The 25,885-nt window shown below is 39.4% G+C and overlaps 1 protein-coding gene across 2 annotated transcripts in view; it reads left to right on the top strand.

The window, feature by feature from the left end:
* The window catches only part of TTN (titin), a 268,971-nt gene that overhangs the window by 179,246 nt on the left and 63,840 nt on the right, over positions 1 to 25,885 (top strand). For both annotated transcript variants that reach the window (XM_087861792.1, XM_087861790.1), the window contains 50 exons: positions 58 to 245; positions 334 to 448; positions 554 to 838; positions 938 to 1,089; positions 1,996 to 2,143; positions 2,293 to 2,470; positions 2,902 to 3,023; positions 3,118 to 3,405; positions 3,518 to 3,814; positions 3,936 to 4,122; positions 4,494 to 4,609; positions 4,705 to 5,004; positions 5,200 to 5,499; positions 5,593 to 5,698; positions 5,800 to 5,996; positions 6,080 to 6,385; positions 6,483 to 6,761; positions 7,352 to 7,651; positions 7,766 to 8,068; positions 8,182 to 8,547; positions 8,860 to 9,162; positions 9,296 to 9,595; positions 10,219 to 10,515; positions 10,620 to 10,904; positions 10,998 to 11,291; positions 12,598 to 12,897; positions 12,999 to 13,307; positions 13,392 to 13,582; positions 14,054 to 14,483; positions 15,783 to 16,091; positions 16,218 to 16,366; positions 16,449 to 16,481; positions 16,575 to 16,704; positions 16,794 to 17,093; positions 17,185 to 17,502; positions 18,431 to 18,727; positions 18,839 to 19,138; positions 19,228 to 19,542; positions 19,643 to 19,791; positions 20,136 to 20,286; positions 20,376 to 20,657; positions 21,963 to 22,265; positions 22,776 to 23,078; positions 23,179 to 23,460; positions 23,561 to 23,860; positions 23,954 to 24,256; positions 24,352 to 24,660; positions 24,764 to 25,045; positions 25,166 to 25,465; positions 25,552 to 25,845. In XM_087861792.1, coding sequence (XP_087717918.1) covers positions 58 to 245; positions 334 to 448; positions 554 to 838; positions 938 to 1,089; positions 1,996 to 2,143; positions 2,293 to 2,470; positions 2,902 to 3,023; positions 3,118 to 3,405; positions 3,518 to 3,814; positions 3,936 to 4,122; positions 4,494 to 4,609; positions 4,705 to 5,004; positions 5,200 to 5,499; positions 5,593 to 5,698; positions 5,800 to 5,996; positions 6,080 to 6,385; positions 6,483 to 6,761; positions 7,352 to 7,651; positions 7,766 to 8,068; positions 8,182 to 8,547; positions 8,860 to 9,162; positions 9,296 to 9,595; positions 10,219 to 10,515; positions 10,620 to 10,904; positions 10,998 to 11,291; positions 12,598 to 12,897; positions 12,999 to 13,307; positions 13,392 to 13,582; positions 14,054 to 14,483; positions 15,783 to 16,091; positions 16,218 to 16,366; positions 16,449 to 16,481; positions 16,575 to 16,704; positions 16,794 to 17,093; positions 17,185 to 17,502; positions 18,431 to 18,727; positions 18,839 to 19,138; positions 19,228 to 19,542; positions 19,643 to 19,791; positions 20,136 to 20,286; positions 20,376 to 20,657; positions 21,963 to 22,265; positions 22,776 to 23,078; positions 23,179 to 23,460; positions 23,561 to 23,860; positions 23,954 to 24,256; positions 24,352 to 24,660; positions 24,764 to 25,045; positions 25,166 to 25,465; positions 25,552 to 25,845 — 12,651 coding nt within the window. The remainder of the gene's footprint in view (positions 1 to 57; positions 246 to 333; positions 449 to 553; positions 839 to 937; positions 1,090 to 1,995; positions 2,144 to 2,292; positions 2,471 to 2,901; positions 3,024 to 3,117; positions 3,406 to 3,517; positions 3,815 to 3,935; positions 4,123 to 4,493; positions 4,610 to 4,704; positions 5,005 to 5,199; positions 5,500 to 5,592; positions 5,699 to 5,799; positions 5,997 to 6,079; positions 6,386 to 6,482; positions 6,762 to 7,351; positions 7,652 to 7,765; positions 8,069 to 8,181; positions 8,548 to 8,859; positions 9,163 to 9,295; positions 9,596 to 10,218; positions 10,516 to 10,619; positions 10,905 to 10,997; positions 11,292 to 12,597; positions 12,898 to 12,998; positions 13,308 to 13,391; positions 13,583 to 14,053; positions 14,484 to 15,782; positions 16,092 to 16,217; positions 16,367 to 16,448; positions 16,482 to 16,574; positions 16,705 to 16,793; positions 17,094 to 17,184; positions 17,503 to 18,430; positions 18,728 to 18,838; positions 19,139 to 19,227; positions 19,543 to 19,642; positions 19,792 to 20,135; positions 20,287 to 20,375; positions 20,658 to 21,962; positions 22,266 to 22,775; positions 23,079 to 23,178; positions 23,461 to 23,560; positions 23,861 to 23,953; positions 24,257 to 24,351; positions 24,661 to 24,763; positions 25,046 to 25,165; positions 25,466 to 25,551; positions 25,846 to 25,885) is intronic.

The raw sequence follows: 25,885 nt of genomic DNA, 5'->3' as shown, positions 1-25,885 counted from the left end.
CATTAATGAATTGTCACTGAATTAAATGATGTGCTCCAACTCTTTCTTCCATTCCAGAGAGACCAAGTCCTCCTGTGAACCTAACTTCCTCAGATCAGACTCAGTCATCAGTTCAGCTCACATGGGAGCCTCCTCTGAAAGATGGAGGAAGCCCAATATTAGGTTACATAATTGAACGGTGTGAAGAAGGAAAAGATAATTGGATTCGTTGCAATAAGAAACTTGTCCCTAAACTGACTTACCAGGTAGGGAATTTGCATCTATAAAAATACTCGGTGTATGATCATGGACTTAAATGTACATGTTTTTACAAATATTGATTCGTAACTTTAGGTTACTGGATTACAAAAAGGAAATAAATACTTATATCGAGTATCTGCAGAAAATGAAGCTGGTGTTTCAGATCCATCTGAAATTCTTGGTCCTCTAACTGCTGATGATGCATCTGGTAAGTGGATATTTTGTTTTTAGATTTGGGAATAGCGCATAACTACTTCAGGGTATGAGGGCCTTAATACATTACTGGAAACTCATTAATTTTTCTTCTTGGTAGTTGAACCAACAATGGATTTAAGTGCATTTAAAGATGGCCTGGAAGTTATTGTCCCGAATCCTATCACGATCCTGGTTCCAAGTACAGGCTATCCAAGGCCAAGTGCAACCTGGTCTTTTGGAGATAAAGTACTAGAAGCAGGAGACCGTGTGAAAATAAAAACCTTATCTGCCTATGCTGAACTTGTCATTTCTCCAAGTGAACGTCCGGACAAGGGCATTTATACACTGAAATTAGAAAATCGCGTGAAAGCAATTTCTGGAGAAATTGATGTCAATGTAATTGGTAAGGACCTAAACTTGTGTTATATAAGGTGATTTGACAGTATTAAGAAATATTGGTTCAAGCTGTTACCTATATTGATTTCTAACTGCATTTTCTCAGCTCGCCCAAGTGCACCCAAAGAACTGAAATTTGGTGACATAACCAGAGACTCGGTACATTTGACTTGGGAACCACCAGATGATGATGGAGGAAGTCCATTAACTGGATATGTTGTTGAAAAACGAGAAGTCAGCCGGAAAACATGGACTAAAGTGAGTTTTGAGCAGCAATGCACCAACACCGGAGAAAAGAGTGGGGGAAAGCCCACCATGCTGGGATGCCAGACATAGTTTATATGGTTTCACTTTGCCTTGCCGAAAAAGAACCAAAAACTTTTTTAAAATGTCTTGATGCTAATGCTTTCTGAGGTAGTTCAACCAAAATTTGGTATAATTGCCTTATTTTGTGCTTTACCAAATTTTCTAAGTTTACGAAAAAAATAAAACGGAACCTATTCCTTTGATACCTGATAAGTACCCAATATGTCCTATTAAGCTATAAGCCATTCTAAGGACACTAAGTACTTGATTCCCTGGTGGTCAGACTTCTCACTCCACTAGATTATCTTAGTTGGCCCAATCTACCATTTTTTTTTCTCCTTAGTTTATTACTGTTATTTACTCATTACTGTTTTTTACCTTGATTTAAAACCATATTTCTGGGGGCACCTAAGTGGCTCAGTCAGTTAGGCATCTGTCTTGGACACCTGAGCCGAAGACAAATGATCCCAGGGTTCTGGGATGGAGCCCAGCATTGGGCTGCCTGCTCAGTGGGGAGCCTGCTTTTCCCTTTCCCTCTGCCCCTCCCCCTCCTCACGCTCTCAGGAGCACTGTCTAATAAGTAAAAAAAAAAAGTCTTTGAAATCGTGTTTCTAATGTCCAAGCTAGAGGAAAGACTCAATACCTTATCTGCTACCTTTTTAATGTGTATAGACTATGAAAGTTTCACCTTAATATATTAAGGTCCAAATATTATGTCTTCTCTGCAACTTTTTTCTTATATGAAATAATCCTTATCATTCAAAAACAATTTCTATTTGTATCCCTGCTCATGATAAAAATCTTTTGACTCAGGGAAAGGGTTTTTGGGCAACAAGTAATTGTATTTCTTTGTCCCAGGTTATAGACTCTGTGACTGACCTAGAATTCACGGTTCCTGATCTTGTTCAAGGAAAAGAGTATTTATTTAAAGTCTGTGCTCGTAACAAATGTGGCCCCGGAGAACCCGCATATGTTGATGAACCTGTAAATATGTCAGTTCCTGCAAGTGAGTACATCCTTGATGATTTCTTATCTAGCCTCTGATTGCCATTTTCACTTTTAGACCTGGAATTGAAGTTATGGGGGAAAGGCACGGTTGGCAATATGGAGATTTCATAGATGACCTAAGACTGACTCTCTTTAAAATGTTTATAGCGGTACCTGACCCACCAGAGAATGTTAAATGGAGAGATCGAACAGCCAACAGCATCTTTCTAACATGGGATCCACCTAAACATGATGGTGGTTCACGCATCACAGGCTATATAGTTGAAAAATGTCCACGTGGCTCTGATCGATGGGTTGCCTGTGGAGAACCAGTTGCAGAAACAAAGTAGGTTTTTATAATTATTTTTATATTTATTTTTATATTTATAATTATCTTATAACTATATAAATAAAATATAAATTGTATTTTTATTTTATATTTATATTTAATATCTATATTTTATATATTTTTAAATTATTTTAGAATTATGGCACACAAGTAAATGTTTCATCTTCCTCACTAAAATGAGTGTTTTTCTTTTAGAAAACGTGTTACTTTTTTTTCACTGAGAATTCCCCTGGTGTGCCTGTCCAATTTTAAAAAGTACTGCTGAACTTATCCCCCCTCCAAGGTTTTCATTAGTTACAATACTGAAGCAATCCAGAATTAATTTAAGGAGTAGTATTCTATTAAGATTAGGTATGAATTTTAGAAAGATTATGAACACTAGAGGTTATGTGCATTATAGTAAAATATCCTATTTTGTTTTCCAATAGAATGGAAGTGACAGGTCTTGAAGAAGGTAAATGGTATGCCTACCGCGTGAAGGCCTTGAACAGGCAAGGTCCTAGCAAACCAAGCAAACCCACAGATGAAATCCAGGCTGTGGATACACAGGGTATGTATGTTGGGGTTTTGTGTTATTAACAAGGCCTCTGCCTTTAATTCTGTTTGAACTTGCTAACATCGTAAATAATCTTTTCCAATTTTAGAGGCCCCAGAAATCTTCCTTGACGTGAAGCTCCTCGCTGGTCTCACCGTAAAAGCAGGAACTAAAATTGAACTTCCTGCCACTGTAACTGGAAAACCTGAACCTAAAATAACTTGGACAAAGGCCGATATGCTTTTGAAGCAGGACAAAAGAATCACCATTGAAAATGTTCCTAAGAAATCCACGGTGACCATCATGGATAGTAAGAGGAGTGACACCGGCACATACATCATCGAGGCCGTGAACGTCTGTGGTCGGGCCACTGCGGTGGTGGAAGTGAACGTCTTAGGTGAGCGAGGCTGCCATTTCAAAAATGGGCAAACTCATCGCAGCTACTTTTTAAAATCAAACAGGATTTTTTAAAAATGCTTTTTTTCCTGAATGTGTAATGTCATCCACAGACAAACCTGGACCACCAGCTGCTTTTGACATCACAGAAGTGACCAACGAATCATGCCTTCTAACATGGAACCCACCACGCGATGACGGTGGATCTAAAATCACAAACTATGTTGTGGAGAGAAGAGCGACGGACAGTGAAGTGTGGCACAAGCTCTCATCAACTGTCAAGGATACAAACTACAAGGCAACCAAATTAACACCCAACAAAGAATACATCTTCAGAGTGGCTGCAGAAAACATGTATGGTGTTGGTGAACCAGTTCAAGCCTCTCCAATAACAGCTAAATTTCAGTTTGGTAAGTTTCTCATTAATCCATTGGCCAAAATTATTTTAAAAAGATTCTTGTGCCAAACTGGGATTTGAGTGTCAAATTTATATACAGGACATGTAACACTTATATCCTTATCTGCCTATAGATCCACCTGGACCTCCAACTCGCCTCGAACCTTCTGATATCACTAAAGATGCAGTTACTCTCACATGGTGTGAGCCTGATGATGATGGTGGCAGCCCAATCACTGGATACTGGGTTGAAAGATTAGATCCTGATACTGATAAATGGGTCAGATGCAATAAGATGCCAGTAAAGGACACAACATATAGGTATGTCCAATTATCTCCATCAAGATGTTAAGATAGCAGTATATATGATTTTTCATTCTTTAGCATTCCTTTTGATTATACATTCTTATATATTACCATAAAATTTTAAATTATTTTTATATTTTGTATTACCACATAATTTCAAAAATGATATAAATTCCATTCAAGGACACATTTCTTAATTTCTTTACTGTAAAACATTGACTTTCTGTAAGTTGCAAAGTGGTCTTCCAGTATATTATGAGAATGACCACTGTTATAGATACTATAATTACATTGGTACATTTGACCAAATCTAAATTTATAATGAAATCTTTTCAGTTAAATTTCTGCTGATCATGGTATCCAATTCACACTTTTCCCTAATTCAGAGTGAAAGGTCTCACCAATAAGAAAAAATACAGATTCCGTGTGTTGGCTGAAAATCTTGCTGGACCTGGAAAACCAAGTAGAACAACTGAACCAATCTTAATAAAGGATCCCATAGGTATTATTTATATATCTTTCTGTGGCTATTTTGAAGCTTCTATTAACTCTTTTTTTGACAAACCTAAATAATGGTTTTATTTCATTGGTTTGCAGATCCTCCATGGCCTCCTGGAAAACCAACTGTGAAAGATGTAGGAAAAACATCATTGATGTTGAATTGGACAAAGCCAGAACATGATGGAGGGGCAAAGATTGAGTCTTACGTCATTGAAATGCTAAAGACCGGAACAGATGACTGGGTCCGAGTGGCTGAAGGTGTTCCCACCACTCAGCATTTGCTCACCGGTCTCATGGAAGGGCAGGAATACTCATTCCGAGTCAGAGCTGTAAACAAGGCTGGAGAAAGTGAGCCCAGCGAACCCAGTGACCCTGTGCTTTGCAGGGAAAAACTATGTAAGTCACTCTTGATGCTTAAAGTATATAAGTTCTTCTAAAGTATATCTGAGAAATACAATATGAGAAAAAATGAAAAACTCATTACTAGATTGTTTCATCCTTGCTATGTGATTTCCTAGTTACTATGAGAGAATTCAGTGAAGACTGAATATTGGACAATAAAAAAAATCGAATTCTCTTTTTCTTCTTTAGATCCTCCATCACCACCTCGCTGGCTTGAAGTTATTAATATCACAAAAAATACAGCAGACCTTAAGTGGACAGTTCCTGAGAAAGATGGAGGGTCCCCCATCACCAACTACATTGTGGAAAAGAGAGACGTGAGGCGAAAAGGCTGGCAAACAGTGGACACAACTGTCAAGGACACCAAGTGCACCGTAACCCCACTGACAGAGGGCTCTTTATATGTGTTCCGAGTTGCTGCAGAAAATGCCATAGGACAAAGTGACTACTGTGAAATTGAGGACTCTGTCCTGGCCAAAGATACCTTTAGTATGTTCTCTGACTTCATCTTTGTGACGCCATTTGTTGTAGATTATTACCTTTCCCTCTGCTTTTTCTAACAATTGAATGTTTTGCTTCTAGCCACCCCTGGGCCACCCTACGCTCTTGCAGTGGTTGATGTAACCAAGCGACATGTTGACCTGAAGTGGGAACCACCGAAAAATGATGGTGGACGACCAATACAGAGGTAAAATTTTAATTAATTCATAAAGAATAATTTACACTCAGCTGAAAATTCATAACTTTGTTTTCCCTATTTAATGCTAATGAAATGTTTTATTTCAATAGATATATCATTGAGAAGAAAGAAAAGTTAGGTACCCGTTGGGTGAAAGCTGGAAAGACCGCAGGACCTGACTGTAACTTCAGAGTAACTGATGTCATTGAAGGAACAGAGGTCCAGTTTCAGGTTCGGGCAGAAAATGAAGCAGGCGTTGGTCACCCAAGTGAACCCACAGAAATCCTGGCAATTGAAGATCCAACAAGTAAGTAGCATCAGTTATGCAGAGGATATTGTCTAGAGCTTGATGATGAGATCACGGATGTGAATGTTTCACTCTTTTTTCAGGTCCTCCTTCACCTCCCCTTGACTTGCATGTGACTGACGCTGGGCGAAAGCACATTGCCATTGCCTGGAAGCCTCCAGAGAAAAATGGTGGAAGTCCTATTATAGGATACCATGTTGAAATGTGTCCAGTAGGCACTGAGAAATGGATGCGAGTTAATTCTCGCCCCATAAAAGACTTGAAATTCAAAGTTGAAGAAGGCGTTGTTCCTGACAAGGAGTACGTTCTGAGAGTGAGAGCTGTCAATGCTGTTGGTGTCAGTGAGCCATCTGAAATCTCCGAAAATGTGGTTGCCAAAGACCCAGACTGTAAGAACACCATTTCTTTTATAATTAATAAAACAGGCTTTGCTTACACATTGCCCTTTGACATATCTTTTTTTCCCCTCTTTTGGATATCTTACAGGCAAGCCAACAATTGACATGGAGACACATGACATTGTTGTTATTGAAGGTGAAAAGTTAAGCATTCCTGTTCCCTTCCGGGCTGTCCCAGTTCCAACCGTTAGTTGGCATAAAGATGGCAAAGAAGTCAAAGCAAGTGATAGATTAACAATGAAGAATGATCACATCTCTGCACACCTTGAAGTTCCCAAGTGTGTCCATGCGGATGCTGGAGTTTATACCATTACGCTGGAGAACAAGCTCGGCTCAGCAACTGGAAAAATCAATGTCAAAGTCATAGGTAATCATTCTTTGATGAAATACCAGATATTATTCTTCACATGTTAGGAAAATTAGTTAGCTTTGCAGGGTTAGTATAAAGGGTTTCATGAGTTGGCCATTTGTAAGCTAAGTGTCTTTCCAGGTGATTTCTTCCCATATGAGAAGCAAAACAATTATAGAGGTGAAAGTGCTAGTTAAATTCTGATTAAACTAATTTAATTCTGTTGTAATTACTAGCATGTGAAGTACTAAATAAAAGAGTATATCCAAAGGATGTTTAAATTGCCAATATTCATTTATTAATTGTATTTGCATTTTCCTGTAGTGTTTTCTCCAGGATCAGTAATATTTTCTACCCCATCCCGTGCGGATGGTGTTTAAAAATTTGCGAGCGGGAGGGGCAACTTTGCTTGGACCGAAGACTCGGGGGCTACTGACATTTAGTAATTGGGGGCCAAGGATGCTAAATGGCCTGCAGTGTAAGGAAGGGATACTCCAACACATCAAAGATTATCCCACCCAAAATGTGGATAGTCCCACTTAGAAAAAGAGTGTACTATAACATGCTGACTTTTCATCTTACGATAATTATCATTTCATTTCTAATAGGCCTACCTGGACCATGCAAAGATATTAAAGCAAGTGACGTGACCAAGAGTTCTTGCAAATTAACCTGGGAACCTCCAGAATACGATGGTGGAAGCCCAATCCTTCATTACGTCCTGGAACGCAGAGAGGCTGGGAGGAGGACATATATACCAGTCATGTCTGGTGAGAACAAACTGACTTGGACCGTAAAAGATCTCATACCAAACGGTGAATACTTCTTCCGTGTTAAAGCTGTCAACAAGATTGGTGGAGGCGAATATATTGAACTGAAAAATCCAGTCATTGCTCAAGATCCAAAGCGTAAGTTTGGGCACGGATATAATACAGCTAGGAATTAATATGCAATTTTTTATTTAAAAAAGGTGGGCTTATATTAAAAACGTACATATTAACAGGTTTTTCCTTATTCTTCAGAGCCCCCTGATCCACCTATAGATGTTGAGGTTCATAATCCTACAGCTAAGGCAATGACTATTACGTGGAAGCCGCCTTTGTACGATGGAGGGAGCAAAATAATGGGTTACATCATAGAAAAGATTGCTAAGGGTGAAGACAAATGGAAGAGATGCAATGAACACCTAGTACCTGTCCTGACCTATACAGCAAAAGGACTTGAAGAGGGAAAGGAATACCAATTCCGAGTGCGAGCAGAAAATGCTGCTGGCATTAGTGAACCTTCTCGGGCCACTCCTCCAACCAAAGCTGTAGATCCTATTGGTAAGTTTTGTTTAATGGGGCTGCCGTTTTCCCATTGTACCATAAAAGAGATAATGTTTTGTCGGATGTTATGATCAGAATTGAAAGCAATTACTGTTTTTAAATCATTACAGATGCCCCGAAGGTCATTATGAGAACAAGCCTTGAAGTGAAACGGGGTGATGAAATAGCACTTGACGCAACCATCTCCGGGTCACCTTACCCAACTATTACGTGGCTAAAGGATGAAAAAGTCATTACACCAGAAGAAATTAAGAAGCGAGTAGCACCCACAATTAGGAGGAAGAGGGGTGAAGTTCAAGAAGAAGAGGAACCATTTGTCCTGCAGCTGACAGAACGTTTGAGTATCGACAACAGTAAAAAGGGAGAATCTCAGCTACGCGTCCGAGATTCTCTCCGACCTGACCATGGCCTGTATATGATCAAAGCTGAAAATGACCATGGTATTGCCAAAGCTCCTTGTACTGTCTGTGTGCTGGGTAAGTAGGTACAACTACACTTCTCAATGGAAGAAAGTCTATACAAGAGTTTTAGTAAAACATATAAAAGGGGTTTGGGCCAGGGGAGGGGGATAAAAGAAGTAGGAAATAGCCTCAGCAAGGTATCCTCAGTCCCATTTTTCCTCCCAGCTACGTAGATGAAATCAACCAAACTTGTTGTTAGCTAATGTGATACAAAGACAGATGTAGGAAAACAGAAGTTTATGTTAAAGGGGCATGCTGACATTGATATTTTCCATTGCAACCACTTCTACTCAAATTTTTAATCACTGCTGTTTTTTGAAATATTAGATACACCGGGACCACCAATCAACTTTGTATTTGAAGATATTAGAAAGAACTCCGTCCTCTGTAAATGGGAACCACCCCTTGATGATGGCGGCAGTGAAATTATAAACTACACTTTGGAAAAGAAAGACAAGACAAAACCTGACTCAGAGTGGATTACTGTCACTTCAACACTTAGACACTGCAAATACTCAGTGACAAAACTGATTGAAGGAAAAGAGTACCTCTTCCGTGTAAGAGCTGAAAATAGGTTTGGGCCTGGACCACCATGTGTTTCAAAGCCACTTATAGCTAAAGATCCATTTGGTAAGGTTCTTTTAGCATCTACACTTTGCGTTTTTATCATATGCATGGGTATATATGTTATCATAGCTTATAAACTTGAGTTTTTATATCATACTAGGGAATTAATTCAAACATGCTATTGTTCTTTTTTCAGAACCACCTGATGCACCCGATAAGCCCATTGTAGAAGATGTAACCAGCAACAGTATGCTAGTGAAATGGAATGAACCAAAAGATAATGGAAGTCCCATCTTGGGTTATTGGCTTGAAAAACGTGAGGTTAATAGTACACATTGGACTCGTGTCAACAGAAGCCTTCTGAATTCTTTGAAGACCAATGTAGAAGGCCTATTAGAAGGACTCACCTACGTCTTCAGAGTATGTGCCGAAAATGCAGCTGGACCTGGAAAGTTCAGTCCCCCTTCAGATCCCAAAACAGCACGTGATCCAATCTGTAAGTACTTTCTTACAAAGTGAGCGGGGTACAGCATGGTGACTATAATTAAGTCACTTAAGTACTATATTACATGCTTGAAAGCTCTTAAGAGAGTAGATCTTGAATGTTATCACTACCAAAAGAATGATAACTGTGTAAGGGGATGGAGGTAAAAACTAACGTTGTGGTGATCATTTTGCAATATATGTATCAAATCATCATGTTGTATACCTTAAACTTACCAAAAAAAAAAAATCAAGCAAAATTCTAACAATGAATACAGACACACATTAAGGTTACAATGGAAAATTTTAAACATCTGTATTTTTTATTTTAATGTTTTTTTTATTATGTTAGTCACCACCATACAGTACATCCCTGGTTTTTGATGTAAAGTTCGATGATTCATTAGTTGTGTATAACACCCAGTGCACCATGCAATACGTGCCCTCCTTACTACCCATCACCAGTCTATCCCATTCCCCCACCCCCTAAACATCTCTATATATATAACTTAAAAGTTTCACAGACAGTACTTACCCATATTACATGCAATGCATTCTGGGGAAAAGTGGATAGAGTACGTTGTCCATTTTAAAAGCTTCAGTGAGTTCTGATTTGTGTATCTGCATTCATTCTAGCTCCACCGGGGCCACCTGTCCCAAGAGTCACGGACACAAGCTCTACAACTATTGATCTAGAATGGGAACCCCCAGCTTTCAATGGTGGTGGGGAAATTGTTGGCTACTTTGTTGATAAGCAGCTGGTTGGCACAAATGAATGGTCACGCTGCACGGAGAAGATGATCAAGCCCCGTCAGTACACTGTCAGAGAAATCCGAGAGGGTGCCGATTATAAACTTCGAGTGAGTGCTGTCAACGCTGCAGGTGAAGGACCACCGGGAGAGACAGGACCTGTTACTGTGGCTGAACCACAAGGTAATTTAACAGTTACATGAGTAAGATTATGGATATTTTCCTAATATGGGATTTTTTTTTTCCATCTTTCTTGGGCTAACATATTACTGTTCTCTTTCAAACAGAGCCTCCGACCGTGGAACTAGATGTTTCTGTCAAAGCTGGAATACAAATAATGGCTGGAAAGACTCTGAGAATTCCAGCTGTGGTAACTGGTCGTCCGGTGCCTACCAGAGTATGGACCATAGAAGAAGGGGAGCTGGATAAAGACCGCGTTGTAATAGAGAACGTTGGAAACAAATCTGATCTAATTATCAAGAGTGCATTGAGAAAAGATCATGGCAGATACGTGATCACAGCTACCAATAGCTGTGGTTCCAAATCCGCGGCAGCCAGAGTAGAAGTTTTTGGTAAGGAATGTTACATGGATTTTCATAGGGTTCTCCTAAGTGATAGAATTGAGCGCATTGATTTTTATGGTTTTTTTTTTTTTATTTTTTCAGATGTTCCTGGACCAGTTCTTGACTTAAAACCTGTTGTAACAAACAGAAAGATGTGTTTACTTAACTGGTCTGATCCCGCAGATGATGGAGGAAGTGAAATCACAGGATTCATTATTGAAAGAAAAGATGCTAAGATGCATACCTGGAGACAACCAATTGAGACTGAGAGATCTAAATGTGACATCACAGGCCTCATTGAGGGGCAAGAATATATGTTCCGTGTGATTGCCAAGAACAAGTTTGGCTGTGGCCCTCCTGTTGAAGTAGGACCAATTCTTGCAGTTGATCCACTAGGTAAAAGAGGTTTTCATTGTGTTTTCTTTGTGTTTGCTTCTAGTTATGTCATTTATTTATTGAGCCTTATTTCAAACTCCCCAGGAGTCCCATGATCTATAGCTAGAGAGTGATAAGAAAGGTAAATCAAATAACTACCAGCAACTTTAAGAATACTGTATTTGCTATAATTTCAATGTAATTTTTGGCTCACTGTAATTTTTGCAGAAATCCGTGCATGGTTTTGCATACTGAAAAACCTGAATCTACTGCAGCTTAGTAATAACCTAAAAATAGTTAGACATACTCCATCTCTGCAATAGAATACACTGGAGTAATTCACTTAATAACTTTAGTACTTAAAGGGAGTTCATTATTTTTGAAAGATTACAGGATCGACAACAGCCTTATGACAAATGTCTTAGCCTTCCTTTAGCCCTCAAATAGTCTCCACACTGGAAGGATACGGAGGCCCAGAATCAGAAAAAGCCACCAGAGAATAGAAATCTAAGGAAAGGAAATCTCCTTAGTAGGAGCAAATGTGAAACCCTAACATTGCACACACTTGGAGATACATCCTGACAACCCATCCAAGAAACTCCCCCAACCCACTCCCCAAGAAACAGAGGCTTTATTCCTCCTCCACCACCACCTCCCTACCAACCAAAAACAGAAAATTACAGCCTCACTGCGACAGTTCATCTCACACGTGTCTGCCGTGGGTCAAGCTGTACGAGAGGGAGCAGAGCTGAGCTTCCACCACACAGCTCGGCTTCGGGTTGCGATAATCATCAACAGGAGAGGATTAGGTCTAGTGTTAGCATTCACACTTCTTCTTTGTTTTGTCCTTTGGGCACAAAACTACAGCAGCATTGCATAAATTCTCTTTCTACTCCATTTTAAACCCCCGCTTGGAGGCAACTTGGTTCAAAGGGTGTTCAGTAGTGCTATCCACTGTCTGTTAATCACGGAAACACTTTGAGCTCAGCTGGTTGTCCAAGGCAAAACTTCACAGACCTTCTCTTCTATTCATTAGGATCAGAAGCTCTCCCAGTGACAGAGGTGTAAAAGATCTAAAGTGGTAAAAATAACAAAAGCATACAAGCCCTTCGATTTATTTTTAATCCACAATTTTGACTGTAAAGCTTACTAAGAAAAACTCTGCCTGTAATCATTCTGTAACTGATAGGTTTTCAGAAGGATTTTAAAGATGGATGTAAGGTTATGCCAAACAGAAACCTATTTTTCACATAACTAATTTGAAGTGAAATACTATCTCTTACATGAATATTTGATGCTTGTCATTTCAACTTGCCTCTGATTTAAGGTCCTCCAACGTCTCCTGAGAGGCTCACATACACAGAAAGGACGAAGTCCACTATCACCCTTGACTGGAAAGAGCCCCGCAGTAACGGTGGCAGTCCCATCCAAGGCTATATCATTGAAAAACGGCGTCACGACAAACCCAACTTTGAAAGAGTTAACAAGCAACTCTGCCCAACCACATCTCTTCTGGTTGAAGATCTCGATGAACACCAAATGTATGAATTCCGCGTCAAAGCCGTCAATGCAGTTGGGGAAAGTGAACCATCCCTGCCTCTTAATGTGGTCATACAAGACGATGAAGGTGTGGAATCTGAGCCTGATTTGAGCGCACTTTATGGTGCTGCCTTTATCTCATAGGTTGAGCAAACATCTTATGACTTTTTCTTTCCCTTCTCTTTACAGTGCCTCCAACTATTAAGTTGCGCCTGTCTGTTCGAGGAGACACTATCAAAGTTAAGGCAGGAGAGCCTGTTAATATCCCTGCAGATGTGACAGGCCTTCCGATGCCTAAGATTGAGTGGTCCAAGAATGAAACTGTGATTGAAAAACCCACAGATGCACTTAAGATAACAAAGGAAGAAGTATCCCGAAGTGAGGCAAAGACCGAGCTTATCATTCCCAAAGCCGTCCGGGAAGACAAAGGCACTTACACCATTACTGCTTCCAATCGCCTGGGCTCAGTGTTCCGAAACGTTCACGTGGAAGTATATGGTAAGGGACCTGCTTCCTTTGCTCAAAACCAAGTCCAGTGTCTAAGAATTGTCTTCTCATTCTCCTCTCTTGGCTCCTTTCCAGATCGTCCATCACCACCAAGAAATCTTGCTGTTACTGACATTAAAGCTGAATCTTGCTACTTGACATGGGATGCCCCTCTAGACAATGGTGGCAGTGAAATCACCCATTATGTCATTGACAAACGTGATGCAAGCAGGAAGAAAAGTGAATGGGAGGAAGTCACCAACTCTGCTGTAGAGAGGAAATATGGGGTAAATTATCCTAAATGTTTTCTTATACACATTAAAAGGACATGACTCTAAATTAACACCATTCTGGCATAGTCTTGGAATTTAATGCTTAAACTCAAAACTGCACATAAAAAAGATTTATCGTAGTTTTTAGCACCATGCGCATAAGGCAACTTAGTAAATACTATTTGGTAAACCAATTCTCTTTTGAGAGATCCACTGTTAGGAACAATAAATACACATATATTTTTTTAAATTTTTTATTTAAATTCAATTAGCCAACATATAGTACTTCACTAGTTTTTGATGTAGTGTTCAATAATTAGTTGTGGATGCCTTCTCCACATTTGAGTCTATGTATTTTTAAACTATATATTTACTTGATTTTAATAATTTCATTGTCTTCCCTACGAAAAGAACTTGAATTTTAACATAAGTGAAATCAACATAAGTATGTTGTTTTTAAGAAATCATTATTCATCTGATTTCTAGGTCTGGAAACTTATCCCCAACGGTCAGTATGAGTTCCGAGTTAGGGCAGTGAATAAATATGGAATCAGTGATGACTGCAAATCAGATAAAGTTGTCATTCAAGATCCCTTCCGCCTCCCTGGACCTCCGGGAAAACCAAAAGTTCTGGAGCGCACCAAAGGGTCGATGCTAGTGAGCTGGACTCCTCCTCTGGACAATGGAGGCTCTCCAATTACGGGCTACTGGCTGGAAAAGCGAGAAGAGGGAAGTGCCTACTGGTCACGTGTTAGCCGAGCACCAATAACCAAAGTGGGATTGAAAGGCGTGGAATTCAACGTTCCCCGCTTGATTGAAGGTGTTAAATACCAGTTCAGAGCAATGGCAATAAATGCTGCAGGAGTTGGTCCTCCCAGTGAACCATCAGATCCAGCTATTGCAGGAGATCCTATATGTAAGTCTGCTTCCATTTCTAGAGCTTACAAAGAGCACAGACACTAAATGGATAATTCTGCTCTTAAATTTCTTGCATTTTTCTATGCCAGCTTATTAAAGTAAAAACCCTATACTTACATATATGTACTTCTGATACTCTATATGTGTGTATGTATATACATATATACACACTACACACACAGCTATACGTGTGTATATTTCTGAGGAATCGCAATGATAAAGACCCTAGACTATAAGCTCCTCTCGGTTCCCATACCCCTATCCCATTAGATACTATGGAAATGATCTCCCTCCCTAAAGAGACCCTCTAGTTGGAGTTCAACAAAAAGCAAAATGTTAACTTTTCAACAGCATATTTGACCAAAGATATGAGATTCTCAGGCACAGTCTGTGAGGTCAAATAAAAGAAAAAAAAATTCTTCTGAAAGCTCTACTTAGCAGATCAGTTCAAAAACTAAAATACCGTGGCCTTAATGATTAATTATATTTGCTATATATCTGATTAGATTCTCTGTAGAAAAAAAAATTCAGCTACTTGTTAAAAAGATTTAAAATACTCTAAGTTCTATATGGAGCATATATTTAAAATGAAGTAGTCATTCATTCATTCAGCAAGCTCATATCGAACGTTTGCTATGTGCAAGGAACTGTGCTAAGCACTAGACAGGAAGAGCTAGGGTTAAAAAGGCTTTCTATAATGGTAAAGCACTGTCAGAAATGTAAAGGATTGTTATGCATCGATCTTTTCCCTAAAGGGCATACACTCAGTCTGTGTTCAAGGATTTATCAGCTAATAACGAAATCATTTTTTTAAAATTTTAACGTAAATTAGGGGCACCTGAGTGGCTCAGTCAGTTAAGCGGCTGCCTTTGGCTCAGGTCATAGTCCCAGGGTCCTGGGATCAAGCCCTGCATCGGGCTCCCCGCTCAGTGGGGAGGCTGCTTCTCCCTCTCCCTCTATCAGATAAATAAAATCTTTTGTTAATGGAAATTAAAACAAGTTTTTAGTAGAGAATATTTCAGTCTCTTCAAAGGGATCTTAAAATAAATGTATATTCTATTTATATACAATTGGTAAAAAGCTATCTAGAGATAGTGTATAGTCTCTTTAATCCCAGTTAGTTGTTTGCTTTCTTTTGTTTTACATTAATGCGAAATGCAAAGATACTATTTCTTATATTCTCTTCTCTGGAAGGTAATTTATTCCTTCGGAATTCCTACTTTAGTATCCAGTAGATTAAATCTGGCATTCCATTGGCTTCAAAATTTGTTACACTTTGTTTTTTTCTTCTTCTTAGATCCACCTGGGCCACCTTCTTGCCCAGAGGTCAAAGATAAAACAAAGTCCAGCATCTCGCTGGCATGGAAACCTCCAGCCAAAGATGGTGGCAGTCCAATCAAAGGCTACATTGTAGAGATGCAAGAAGAAGGCAGTACTGACTGGAAAAAAGTAAATGAGCCAGACAAACTGCTAACCACCTGTGAATGTGTGGTGCCAAATCTGAAAGAACTCCGCAAGTACAGATTCAGAGTGAAAGCTGTCAATGAAGCCGGGGAATCCGAGCCAAGCGATACAACTGGAGAGATCCCTGCCACAGACATTCAAGGTACTCGTCCTTTATTGCGTTTACGTATCCTTTGCTCTGATTACGAAAGTAATTTCCCGGGGATAGGTCACTTACTTTTTTGAAAAAGGTAAGCTAAATCCTGTTCTATTATTCATGGTATTACAGAGGTACCAGAAGTTTTTATTGACATTGGAGCACAAGACTGTCTGGTTTGTCAAGCTGGCTCCCAAATTAGGATTCCTGCTGTCATCAAGGGACGCCCAACACCAAAATCATCGTGGGAGTTTGATGGAAAGGCAAAGAAGGCAGTGAAGGTAAGAAAAATATAATTTTCTGTGTCTCCCATTGATTCACTCTAAGGAATATTAATACTACAACGATCTTCTTTTCTAACAGGAAGGAGTTCATGACGTACCTGAGGATGCACAGGTAAAAAGAAAAAATGGAAGTGATTCAGAACACAGTTGACTGCAGCACTGCTCTCATTTCATCCAATGTATGACTACTCTTTTCTCTGTATAGGTGGAGACTGCTGAAAACTCATCAGTAATTATTATTCCGGAATGCACACGAGCTCACTCAGGCAAATACAGCATCACAGCCAAGAATAAAGCAGGACAGAAGACAGCACATTGCAGGGTCAAAGTCATGGGTAAGAAAGATTTTAAACGTGACCATAGAATGAGAACAAACTATTTTAAACAAAATGACATTGCTTACGTGGTGATTTGCATCCAACAGATGTACCAGGGCCACCCAAAGATCTGAAAGTCAGTGACATCACAAGGGGTAGTTGCAGACTCACATGGAAGATGCCAGATGACGATGGAGGAGACAGGATCAAAGGCTATGTTATAGAGAAGAAGACTATCGATGGAAAAGCCTGGACTAAGGTCAATCCAAACTGTGGAAGCACCACATTTGTGGTTCCTGATCTCATCTCTGAACAGCAGTATTTCTTCCGCGTGCGTGCAGAAAACCGTTTTGGTGTTGGTCCACCTGCAGAAACCATTCAGAGGACCACAGCCAGAGACCCAATATGTAAGTTTTTTTTTAATCCAAGATTAATTTCTCAAATTTGAAGTATATCATTATAAACAATGCTTAATACTTCCTTTCCCTATATTTAAAGATCCTCCTGACCCCCCCATTAAACTCAAGATTGGCCTCATAACAAAGAACACCATACACCTATCATGGAAACCCCCAAAGAATGATGGGGGCTCCCCTGTCACCCACTATATTGTTGAGTGCCTTGCATGGGACCCTACTGGGAAAAAGAAAGAGGCATGGAAACAGTGCAACAAGCGTGATGTGGAAGAACTGGAATTTACTGTTGAAGACCTCATTGAGGGCGGCCAGTATGAATTCAGGGTCAAGGCTGTCAACGCTGCAGGAGTCAGCAAACCTTCAGCCACTGTGGGCCCAGTGACTGTCAAAGACCAGACATGTAAGTCCCGGCATATTAACCAAGAATGTCCTCTTTAGGAATGCCTTCCTAGAAATTTAGTATTAGTCCAAAGAGAAAAAGAGAAGTATCTGTACGTCAGGAGGCTACTGTGAGTGGAGTGTGAACGTGGCCATCTTAATCACTCATTCCCTCACCTTCTACAGAATTATCCTATTTCCTTATATGTTACACCTTTCCCTTATTTGAAGGAGATGATGTTTGGAATTTCCTTACTATGATTTTCTGCATCATCCTCAAAAAGGGGAAGAAAGTAAGCAGTTATCTGCTCAGCAAATTTTGAGACCCATTTATCTTCACAATCAAGTTTCTTTTTCTCTAAGAAAAAGATACATCCATTTTAATAAATATAGACAGCAAATGTAATAATTCTTCGTCTATTATTGTTACCATCCCTACTGCTGTGTTTGTTCAGTTCCCTCTTCTAAAATTAGGAGGGGTGTAGTCACTGCCCTCTTTGCACATTCTTCCACTAGATTCATGGAAAATGGAAAGTTGCTTTGCCTCTACTAGCAGTTGTATTTCTTAGGAAGGGAGTTCTCTCAGAATAAAAATAGTAAGTCCTCTCATAACTCTCTGCATGTTTAAGGAAATATGCATATATATTAAAGGGAATATCATGCTACTACAATCTTCACTTCTCTCTGCCCTTTCTCAGTATCTCCATGCATAATAACACCAGGTAAGAGAGAGGCAATAGCTGGTTACATAGCCACGTGTGGGTCCAATAAAGGATGATGACCACATATACCTGTTCTCCAAACTGGTATAAGTTAGTTGAAATCAAATCTGTTCTTCATATTGGGCTGGGCTACAAAGCCTGCTGATAGTAGATATAAATATCTTTATAGGCACTATAAATTCTACTTTCTGTCCCTAGTGACCACTTTTTTTTTTTTAAATAATCTAGGCCCACCATCAATTGAGCTAAAAGAATTCATGGAGGTTGAAGAAGGAACGGATGTTAACATTGTGGCCAAAATTAAAGGTGTGCCATTCCCAACACTGACCTGGTTTAAAGCTCCTCCAAGGAAGCCTGACAAGAAAGAACCTGTTGTCTATGACACCCACGTCAACAAACTGGTAGTGGATGATACGTGCACCTTAGTTATTCCACAGTCTCGCAGGAGTGACACTGGCTTATATACCATCACAGCTGTGAATAACCTGGGAACAGCATCAAAGGAGATGAGACTGAATGTCCTCGGTAAAGAGAGCACGGCTTTATTAAAACTACATGTTTTTCTGTCCTAAATATATTATTGGGCTTTAAAATCATTCTTCTAATATTTTCTTTCCTTTTTTGAAACCATTTTAGGTCGTCCTGGCCCTCCAGTGGGCCCAATAAAGTTTGAATCTGTTTCAGCAGATCAAATGACATTATCTTGGCTTCCACCTTTGGATGATGGAGGGTCTAAGATTACAAACTATGTAATTGAGAAGAGAGAGGCTAATAGGAAGACATGGGTGCATGTCTCCAGTGAACCTAAAGAGTGCACGTACACAATTCCCAAATTGCTAGAAGGCCATGAATATGTGTTCCGAATCATGGCCCAGAACAAATTTGGCGTTGGGGAGCCTCTTGACAGTGAACCTGAAACAGCGAGAAACCTCTTCTGTAAGTAGGACATGTTTTACATATAAAAATCACTCTTATCTGTTGTTTTTCATAAATTCTTATAAATCAGTGTGATTTCTTTTCCACAGCTGTCCCTGGAGCACCAGATAAACCAACCGTTAGCAGTGTGACTCGCAACTCCATGACTGTCAACTGGGAAGAGCCAGAATATGATGGAGGCTCTCCTGTGACAGGGTACTGGCTAGAAATGAAAGACACCACTTCAAAGAGATGGAAGAGAGTTAACCGAGATCCTATCAAAGCCATGACTTTGGGTGTTTCTTATAAAGTGACTGGTCTTATTGAAGGTTCTGATTATCAGTTCCGTGTATATGCAATCAATGCTGCTGGTGTGGGCCCTGCAAGTCTGCCATCAGACCCAGTGACTGCTAGAGATCCAATTGGTAAGCCTTGAAACCATTCCTCCTCCCCCCCAACCCCCGCCCCCGCCACCAAACTGCCATGGAAAAGTCAAGAATACTAATGTATACTGGTTCTTTCCAGCCCCTCCTGGTCCTCCAATTCCCAAAGTCACAGACTGGACTAAATCATCTGTGGATTTGGAGTGGTCTCCCCCACTAAAAGATGGTGGATCCAAAGTAACTGGGTACATCGTTGAATATAAAGAAGAAGGAAAAGAAGAATGGGAACAGGTAGCTAACACTTGGCATTATGGAAATATATTATAAATAAGCTAAAAGTGTAGCTGTTATTCTGAATGCCATTAATTTCTACTTGTATTTTTTATCAAGAAATCAGAAAAAAACATACTTATAATGGATAATCCAAACATCTGTTAAGTTATATTATCGTTATTAAAACACAATTACGGGCAAGACATTTCATTCAGGGCTTACCTGAAATATCTGATCCCCAAAACCTAAACTGGCAATAATTTTCCCAAACAGAGTAGTTTTAAATATGCTGTTGGTTATACTTTAGAAAGCTATTAAAACAGGAAGCTACGAAGACCTGAATGCATGTGATCCTTCCCTAGGGTAAAGATAAAGAAGTGAGAGGAACAAAGCTTGTTGTGACAGGGTTAAAAGAAGGAGCTTTCTACAAATTCAGAGTTAGAGCAGTCAACATTGCCGGCATTGGAGAACCTGGAGAAGTCACAGATGTCATTGAAATGAAGGACAGAATTGGTAATTATTTACCCTTCTATTATTTTATCCATATTTGTGTTTTGGATTGGGAACGAAAACCACATTTGTAATTTTCAACTGTGTTCCAGTGCCACCTGACCTTCAGCTAGATGCCAGTGTCAGAGACAGAATTGTGGTCCACGCCGGAGGGGTGATCCGGATCATCGCCTATGTGTCTGGAAAACCTCCTCCAACTGTCACCTGGAACATGAATGAAAGAGCATTACCTCAAGAAGCTACCATTGAGACCACAGCCATTAGCTCCTCCATGGTCATCAAGAATTGCCAGAGGAGCCACCAAGGTGTCTACTCCCTTCTTGCCAAAAATGCAGGGGGAGAAAGAAAGAAGACCATTATCGTTGATGTATTAGGTAAAGACCTTTAATTTGTCCATGCAGCTTTTAAAAATAACATTTTTACTTCAGCTACAGTAAAGCTATGTTACAGTAAAACTGTTACAAATATTTTGGAAAATAAGAAAAATCACCCGCAATCCCACTGACCACTATTAGCCTTTAAAAATCCTTTTTTCGTCTTATACATATTTTATATTGTTGGACTCCTATAAATAGTTTTATATGTTGCATTATATAACATTAAAAAGTTATGTTTTATGTTATATAAAAACAAAGTTTTTTATAACAGTTTTTTCATAAAAGCAACTTTCCTGCAAATGTAGGTGAATATCTAATAATTTACTAAGGTTGATCAATTTCACATCATGGGAGCGTATCCTCCTTTGCTAATTATCATAATAAAGCAAAAATCTCTGTGAAGGGTTTCAGTATTCTAGTTGAAAAGCATATTTGATTACCAATATTGCAGTTCTAGTCACTGACTATAGAGGTGAACTCCACAAGACTTTTTCATGCCTCTTGCTGGCTGCTTTATTCTAGTATTTTGCTGAGAAAGTGAAGCCCTCCCACTCAGATTTCTCTCTCAGCAAGTCTCCAGGCACAACCATACTCCAAACAATGAGTTTTTATGTGAAAATAATTAATGTTATATAAACATGTTATGTTTTCATTAATGAAAATGGCATAAGGAGAAAGATCTCATTGACCAATAGTCCTACAAGCTTTTAGGTTAGTTTCAAGCTCCTAAATACCTGTTATTTTAACTTGAGAACTGGTACACTTTCAAAGTTGGATTCCAGCCCTCTCAAAGGTCCTTCTGAAATTTGGGAACTCCTGTGCTGCTTACTGATTTACTAGTTACCTAGAAAAAGCTCTCTCTCCCTTTCCCCTCTGGAAAGTAAACTAGACACAAAAAGTAGCCATGTTACCCCTCACCCCTTCTCCTGTCTCCTCCTGTGCATTCTCCTTCCAGCAGCTCCCTCCTGACTTACAAATTACAAAAAAAAAAAAAAAGTATAAATATACATATATAAAGACCCATGTTATATATATATATATATATATACACACACACACACACACACACACACACATTACTGTTCCTTTAGCTTCTACTAAAACAGTGGCAAACAGTAATTATTATAAACATACTTCATTTAAAAATATGGTTGAATATAGATACCGTGGGGAAGAAAAAAATCAATAGACACAAAATCTTATAACATTTCTGTCTCCTTTTTAAACACAGAGAGTGACAAATATTGAGCCCTGTTGTTCATTGAAAACAAACAACTAGAAACTGTTTCCTCTTATTTCCAGATGTGCCAGGTCCTGTTGGAACACCATTCCAGGCTCACAACCTAACCAATGACTCCTGCAAACTGACGTGGTTTTCTCCAGAAGATGATGGAGGCTCTCCAATCACCAATTATGTCATTGAGAAGCGTGAATCTGACCGCAGAGCATGGACCCCAGTGACATATACGGTTACCCGACAAAATGCTACTGTCCAAGGTCTCATTCAAGGAAAAGCCTACTTTTTCCGAATTGCAGCTGAAAACAGTGTTGGCATAGGCCCGTTTACTGAGACACCAACTGCACTTGTCATCAGAGATCCAATAAGTAAGTGCAATTTAAAACAATTTCATCCTTAATCACTTCTTGACTCATATTTAATAAAAGGATGGTGACAAAATATGTGTATAGGCGCCAAACATTTCATTCCTTTGACAAGCATTCAGTAGACGAATGCTCAATCTGATATTGGTAGTGTTTGAATGTGATTGTGAAAAACATTATGGGAATAGAGGATTCTTCAAATCCGTCCATGTATACTATTTTTTTTAATTTCCCACTTAATGGCATGAATATGAAGTATTTTCCTAACTCTGGAGAATTTTCTTAAATGATTTGGCCTCAACAAACCTCTCCTCATCTATCAGAGGAAATTAGACTGGATTGTATCCTTTTTAACTCCAATAGTTCTATGGTGAGAGCCTTCTGTTACTTATCACAGCAAATAATTTAATGTTTAAATGCAGTCCTCCAAAAGTATCGTTTACTATTTACTGTAATTTACTACATTTTTAACACAACCTTTTTTTCCATCGTAATTCTGTATTTTACTTGCAGCTGTACCAGAGCGTCCTGAAGATCTGGAAGTCAAAGAAGTTACTAAAGATTCTGTTACTTTGACTTGGAATCCTCCTAAGTATGATGGTGGATCAGAAATTATTAACTATGTCGTAGAGAGCCGACTCATTGGAACTGAGAAGTTCCACAAGGTTACAAAGGACAACTTGCTTAGCAGAAAATACACCGTGAAAGGCTTAAAAGAAGGTGATACCTATGAGTACCGTGTCAGTGCTGTGAATATTGTTGGACAAGGCAAACCATCATTTTGTACCAAGCCAATCACTTGCAAGGATGACCTAGGTATGTGTCTAATGGAAGTCATGCTCTGAAAACTTGTACACTCACAGATTTACCATAAGACATCAGTAAAACTGACTTGCCTTTATAATTAAAATTTCAGCTCCTCCAACGCTTGACCTTGACTTCAGAGATAAGCTCACAGTTCGGGTTGGTGAAGCTTTTGCCCTCACTGGCCGTTACTCAGGCAAACCAAAGCCTAAAATCACTTGGTTCAAAGATGAAGCTGATGTGCTGGAAGATGATCGCACTCACATAAAGACCACTCCGACGACACTTGCTCTAGAGAAGATCAAGGCCAAACGTTCAGATTCTGGCAAATACTGTGTGGTTGTGGAGAACAGTACAGGCTCTAGGAAAGGTTTCTGTCAAGTCAATGTTGTTGGTAAGTATCACTTAGCAAGAAGAATAGATATTCTGTTCTTTCCAAAGCAGAAGTGGAAATAACATTTTGGGCTGTCATTTTTTCTTTTTTTTTTCTGCAGACCGTCCTGGACCACCAGTAGGACCGGTTATTTTTGATGAGGTGACCAAAGATTACATGGTTATCTCTTGGAAGCCACCTTTAGATGATGGAGGCAGTGAAATTACCAATTACATTATTGAGAAGAAGGAGGTGGGCAAAGACATTTGGATGCCTGTGACATCCGCAAGTGCTAAAACAACATGCAAAGTTCCTAAACTCCTTGAAGGAAAAGATTATATTTTCCGGATATATGCTGAAAACCTGTATGGAATAAGTGATCCTCTGGTGTCTGATTCCATGAAAGCCAAAGATCGTTTCAGTATGCATTACATTTCTTTCTAGTGATTCAGTGTTGAATATTGTTAATAGGAAAAATTACATTTTTAACACACTCTGCTAATGTTTGTTGTAGGGGTTCCTGATGCACCTGAGCAGCCAGTTGTTACAGAAGTTACCAAAGACTCTGCATTAGTGACCTGGAACAAGCCAAATGACGGAGGAAAGCCCATCACCAACTACATCCTGGAGAAGAGGGAAACTATGTCTAAACGATGGGCTAGAGTTACCAAAGAGCCCATCCATCCATACACTAAATTCAGGGTTCCTGATCTTCTAGAAGGGTGTCAGTATGAATTCCGGGTTTCTGCAGAAAATGAAATTGGTATTGGAGATCCAAGCCCACCATCCAAACCAGTCTTTGCTAAAGATCCAATTGGTATAGTATTAAAGCATTCGTTTATTTTTCACATTATCGAACTTCATTTTCAGCTATGTTCTAACTCCTTTTTGTTTTTTTCTTTTATCACGTAGCTAAACCAAGTCCACCTATTAACCCTGAGGCAATTGATACAACATGTAATTCAGTTGATCTAACCTGGCAGCCACCACGTCATGATGGTGGGAGCAAGATTCTGGGTTATATTGTTGAGTACCAGAAAGTTGGAGATGAAGAATGGAAGAGAGCTAATCACACTCCTGAGTCATGTCCTGAAACGAAATATAAAGTCACTGGTCTTCGGGATGGTCAAACCTATAAGTTCAGAGTCAGGGCAGTTAATGAAGCTGGTGAATCAGATCCAGCTCATGTTCCCGAGCCAGTGCTAGTAAAAGACAGACTTGGTGAGTAAAACCTTCTCCGCTGTAATAAACTTCTAGTTGTATAAACTTCATTGTAAAATACATGAACAAATCAAATCTGAAAGTACGATTTGCTTTATTCCAGAACCCCCCGAGTTGATTCTTGATGCCAACATGGCACGAGAACAACACATAAAGGTTGGTGATACTCTAAGACTTAGTGCCGTCATCAAAGGCGTGCCATTCCCAAAAGTAACTTGGAGAAAGGGAGACAGAGAGGCTCCGACTAAAGCAAGAATTGATGTTACTCCAGTTGGTAGCAAGCTTGAAATTCCCAACGCTGCCCATGAAGATGGTGGAATTTATTCTTTAACAGTGGAGAATCCAGCTGGTTCGAAAACTGTCTCAGTAAAAGTCCTCGTATTAGGTGCGAATTTTCATACTTACGTATTTAATGTAATAACATTTTAAAAATAAATTTTGATATATTTCAACCTATTACCTGGGTTAAGTAACTTATTATAACTTCATTATTTAACACTTTCAGATAAGCCGGGGCCACCTAGAGATCTGGAAGTCAGTGAAATTAGGAAAGATTCTTGTTACCTTACTTGGAAGGAACCACTGGATGATGGTGGTTCTGTCATTACAAATTATGTGGTTGAGAGGAGAGATGTTGCCAGTGCCCAGTGGTCACCTCTTTCAGCTACATCCAAGAAAAAGAGTCACATGGCTAAACACCTTAATGAAGGCAATCAGTATCTCTTCCGGGTAGCTGCCGAGAACCAGTATGGACGTGGTCCTTTTGTTGAAACACCTAAACCCATCAAGGCTCTGGATCCTCTACGTAAGTTGCTTTCTCTGGATACAAAGGTTTTCTCTGACTGTTTCTGAGAATATTATTCATTCATCATAACTTCTTCTTTTGAAAAGATCCCCCAGGGCCACCCAAAAACTTACACCATGTAGATGTCGACAAGACTGAAGTCTCCCTTGTTTGGAATAAGCCTGATCGTGATGGCGGCTCTCCAATCACTGGATATTTGGTGGAATATCAAGAAGAGGGCACCGAAGACTGGATCAAGTTCAAGACTGTGACAAACTTAGAGTGTGTTGTTACTGGACTGCAACAAGGGAAGACCTATAGATTCCGTGTAAAAGCTGAAAATATTGTGGGTCTTAGTCTCCCTGACACAACTATCCCAATAGAATGTCAAGAAAAACTAGGTAATTTTTGGATTGGCATTATTATTTTCTTTTTAAAATT

This window comes from Ursus americanus, chromosome 1 (assembly GCF_024610735.1).
Source record: "Ursus americanus isolate L20-20 chromosome 1, mUrsAme1.1.p, whole genome shotgun sequence".
Taxonomy (NCBI): domain Eukaryota; kingdom Metazoa; phylum Chordata; class Mammalia; order Carnivora; family Ursidae; genus Ursus; species Ursus americanus.
Note: the sequence above shows the minus strand (reverse complement) of the source record. Positions and strands in the feature narration are given on the sequence as shown.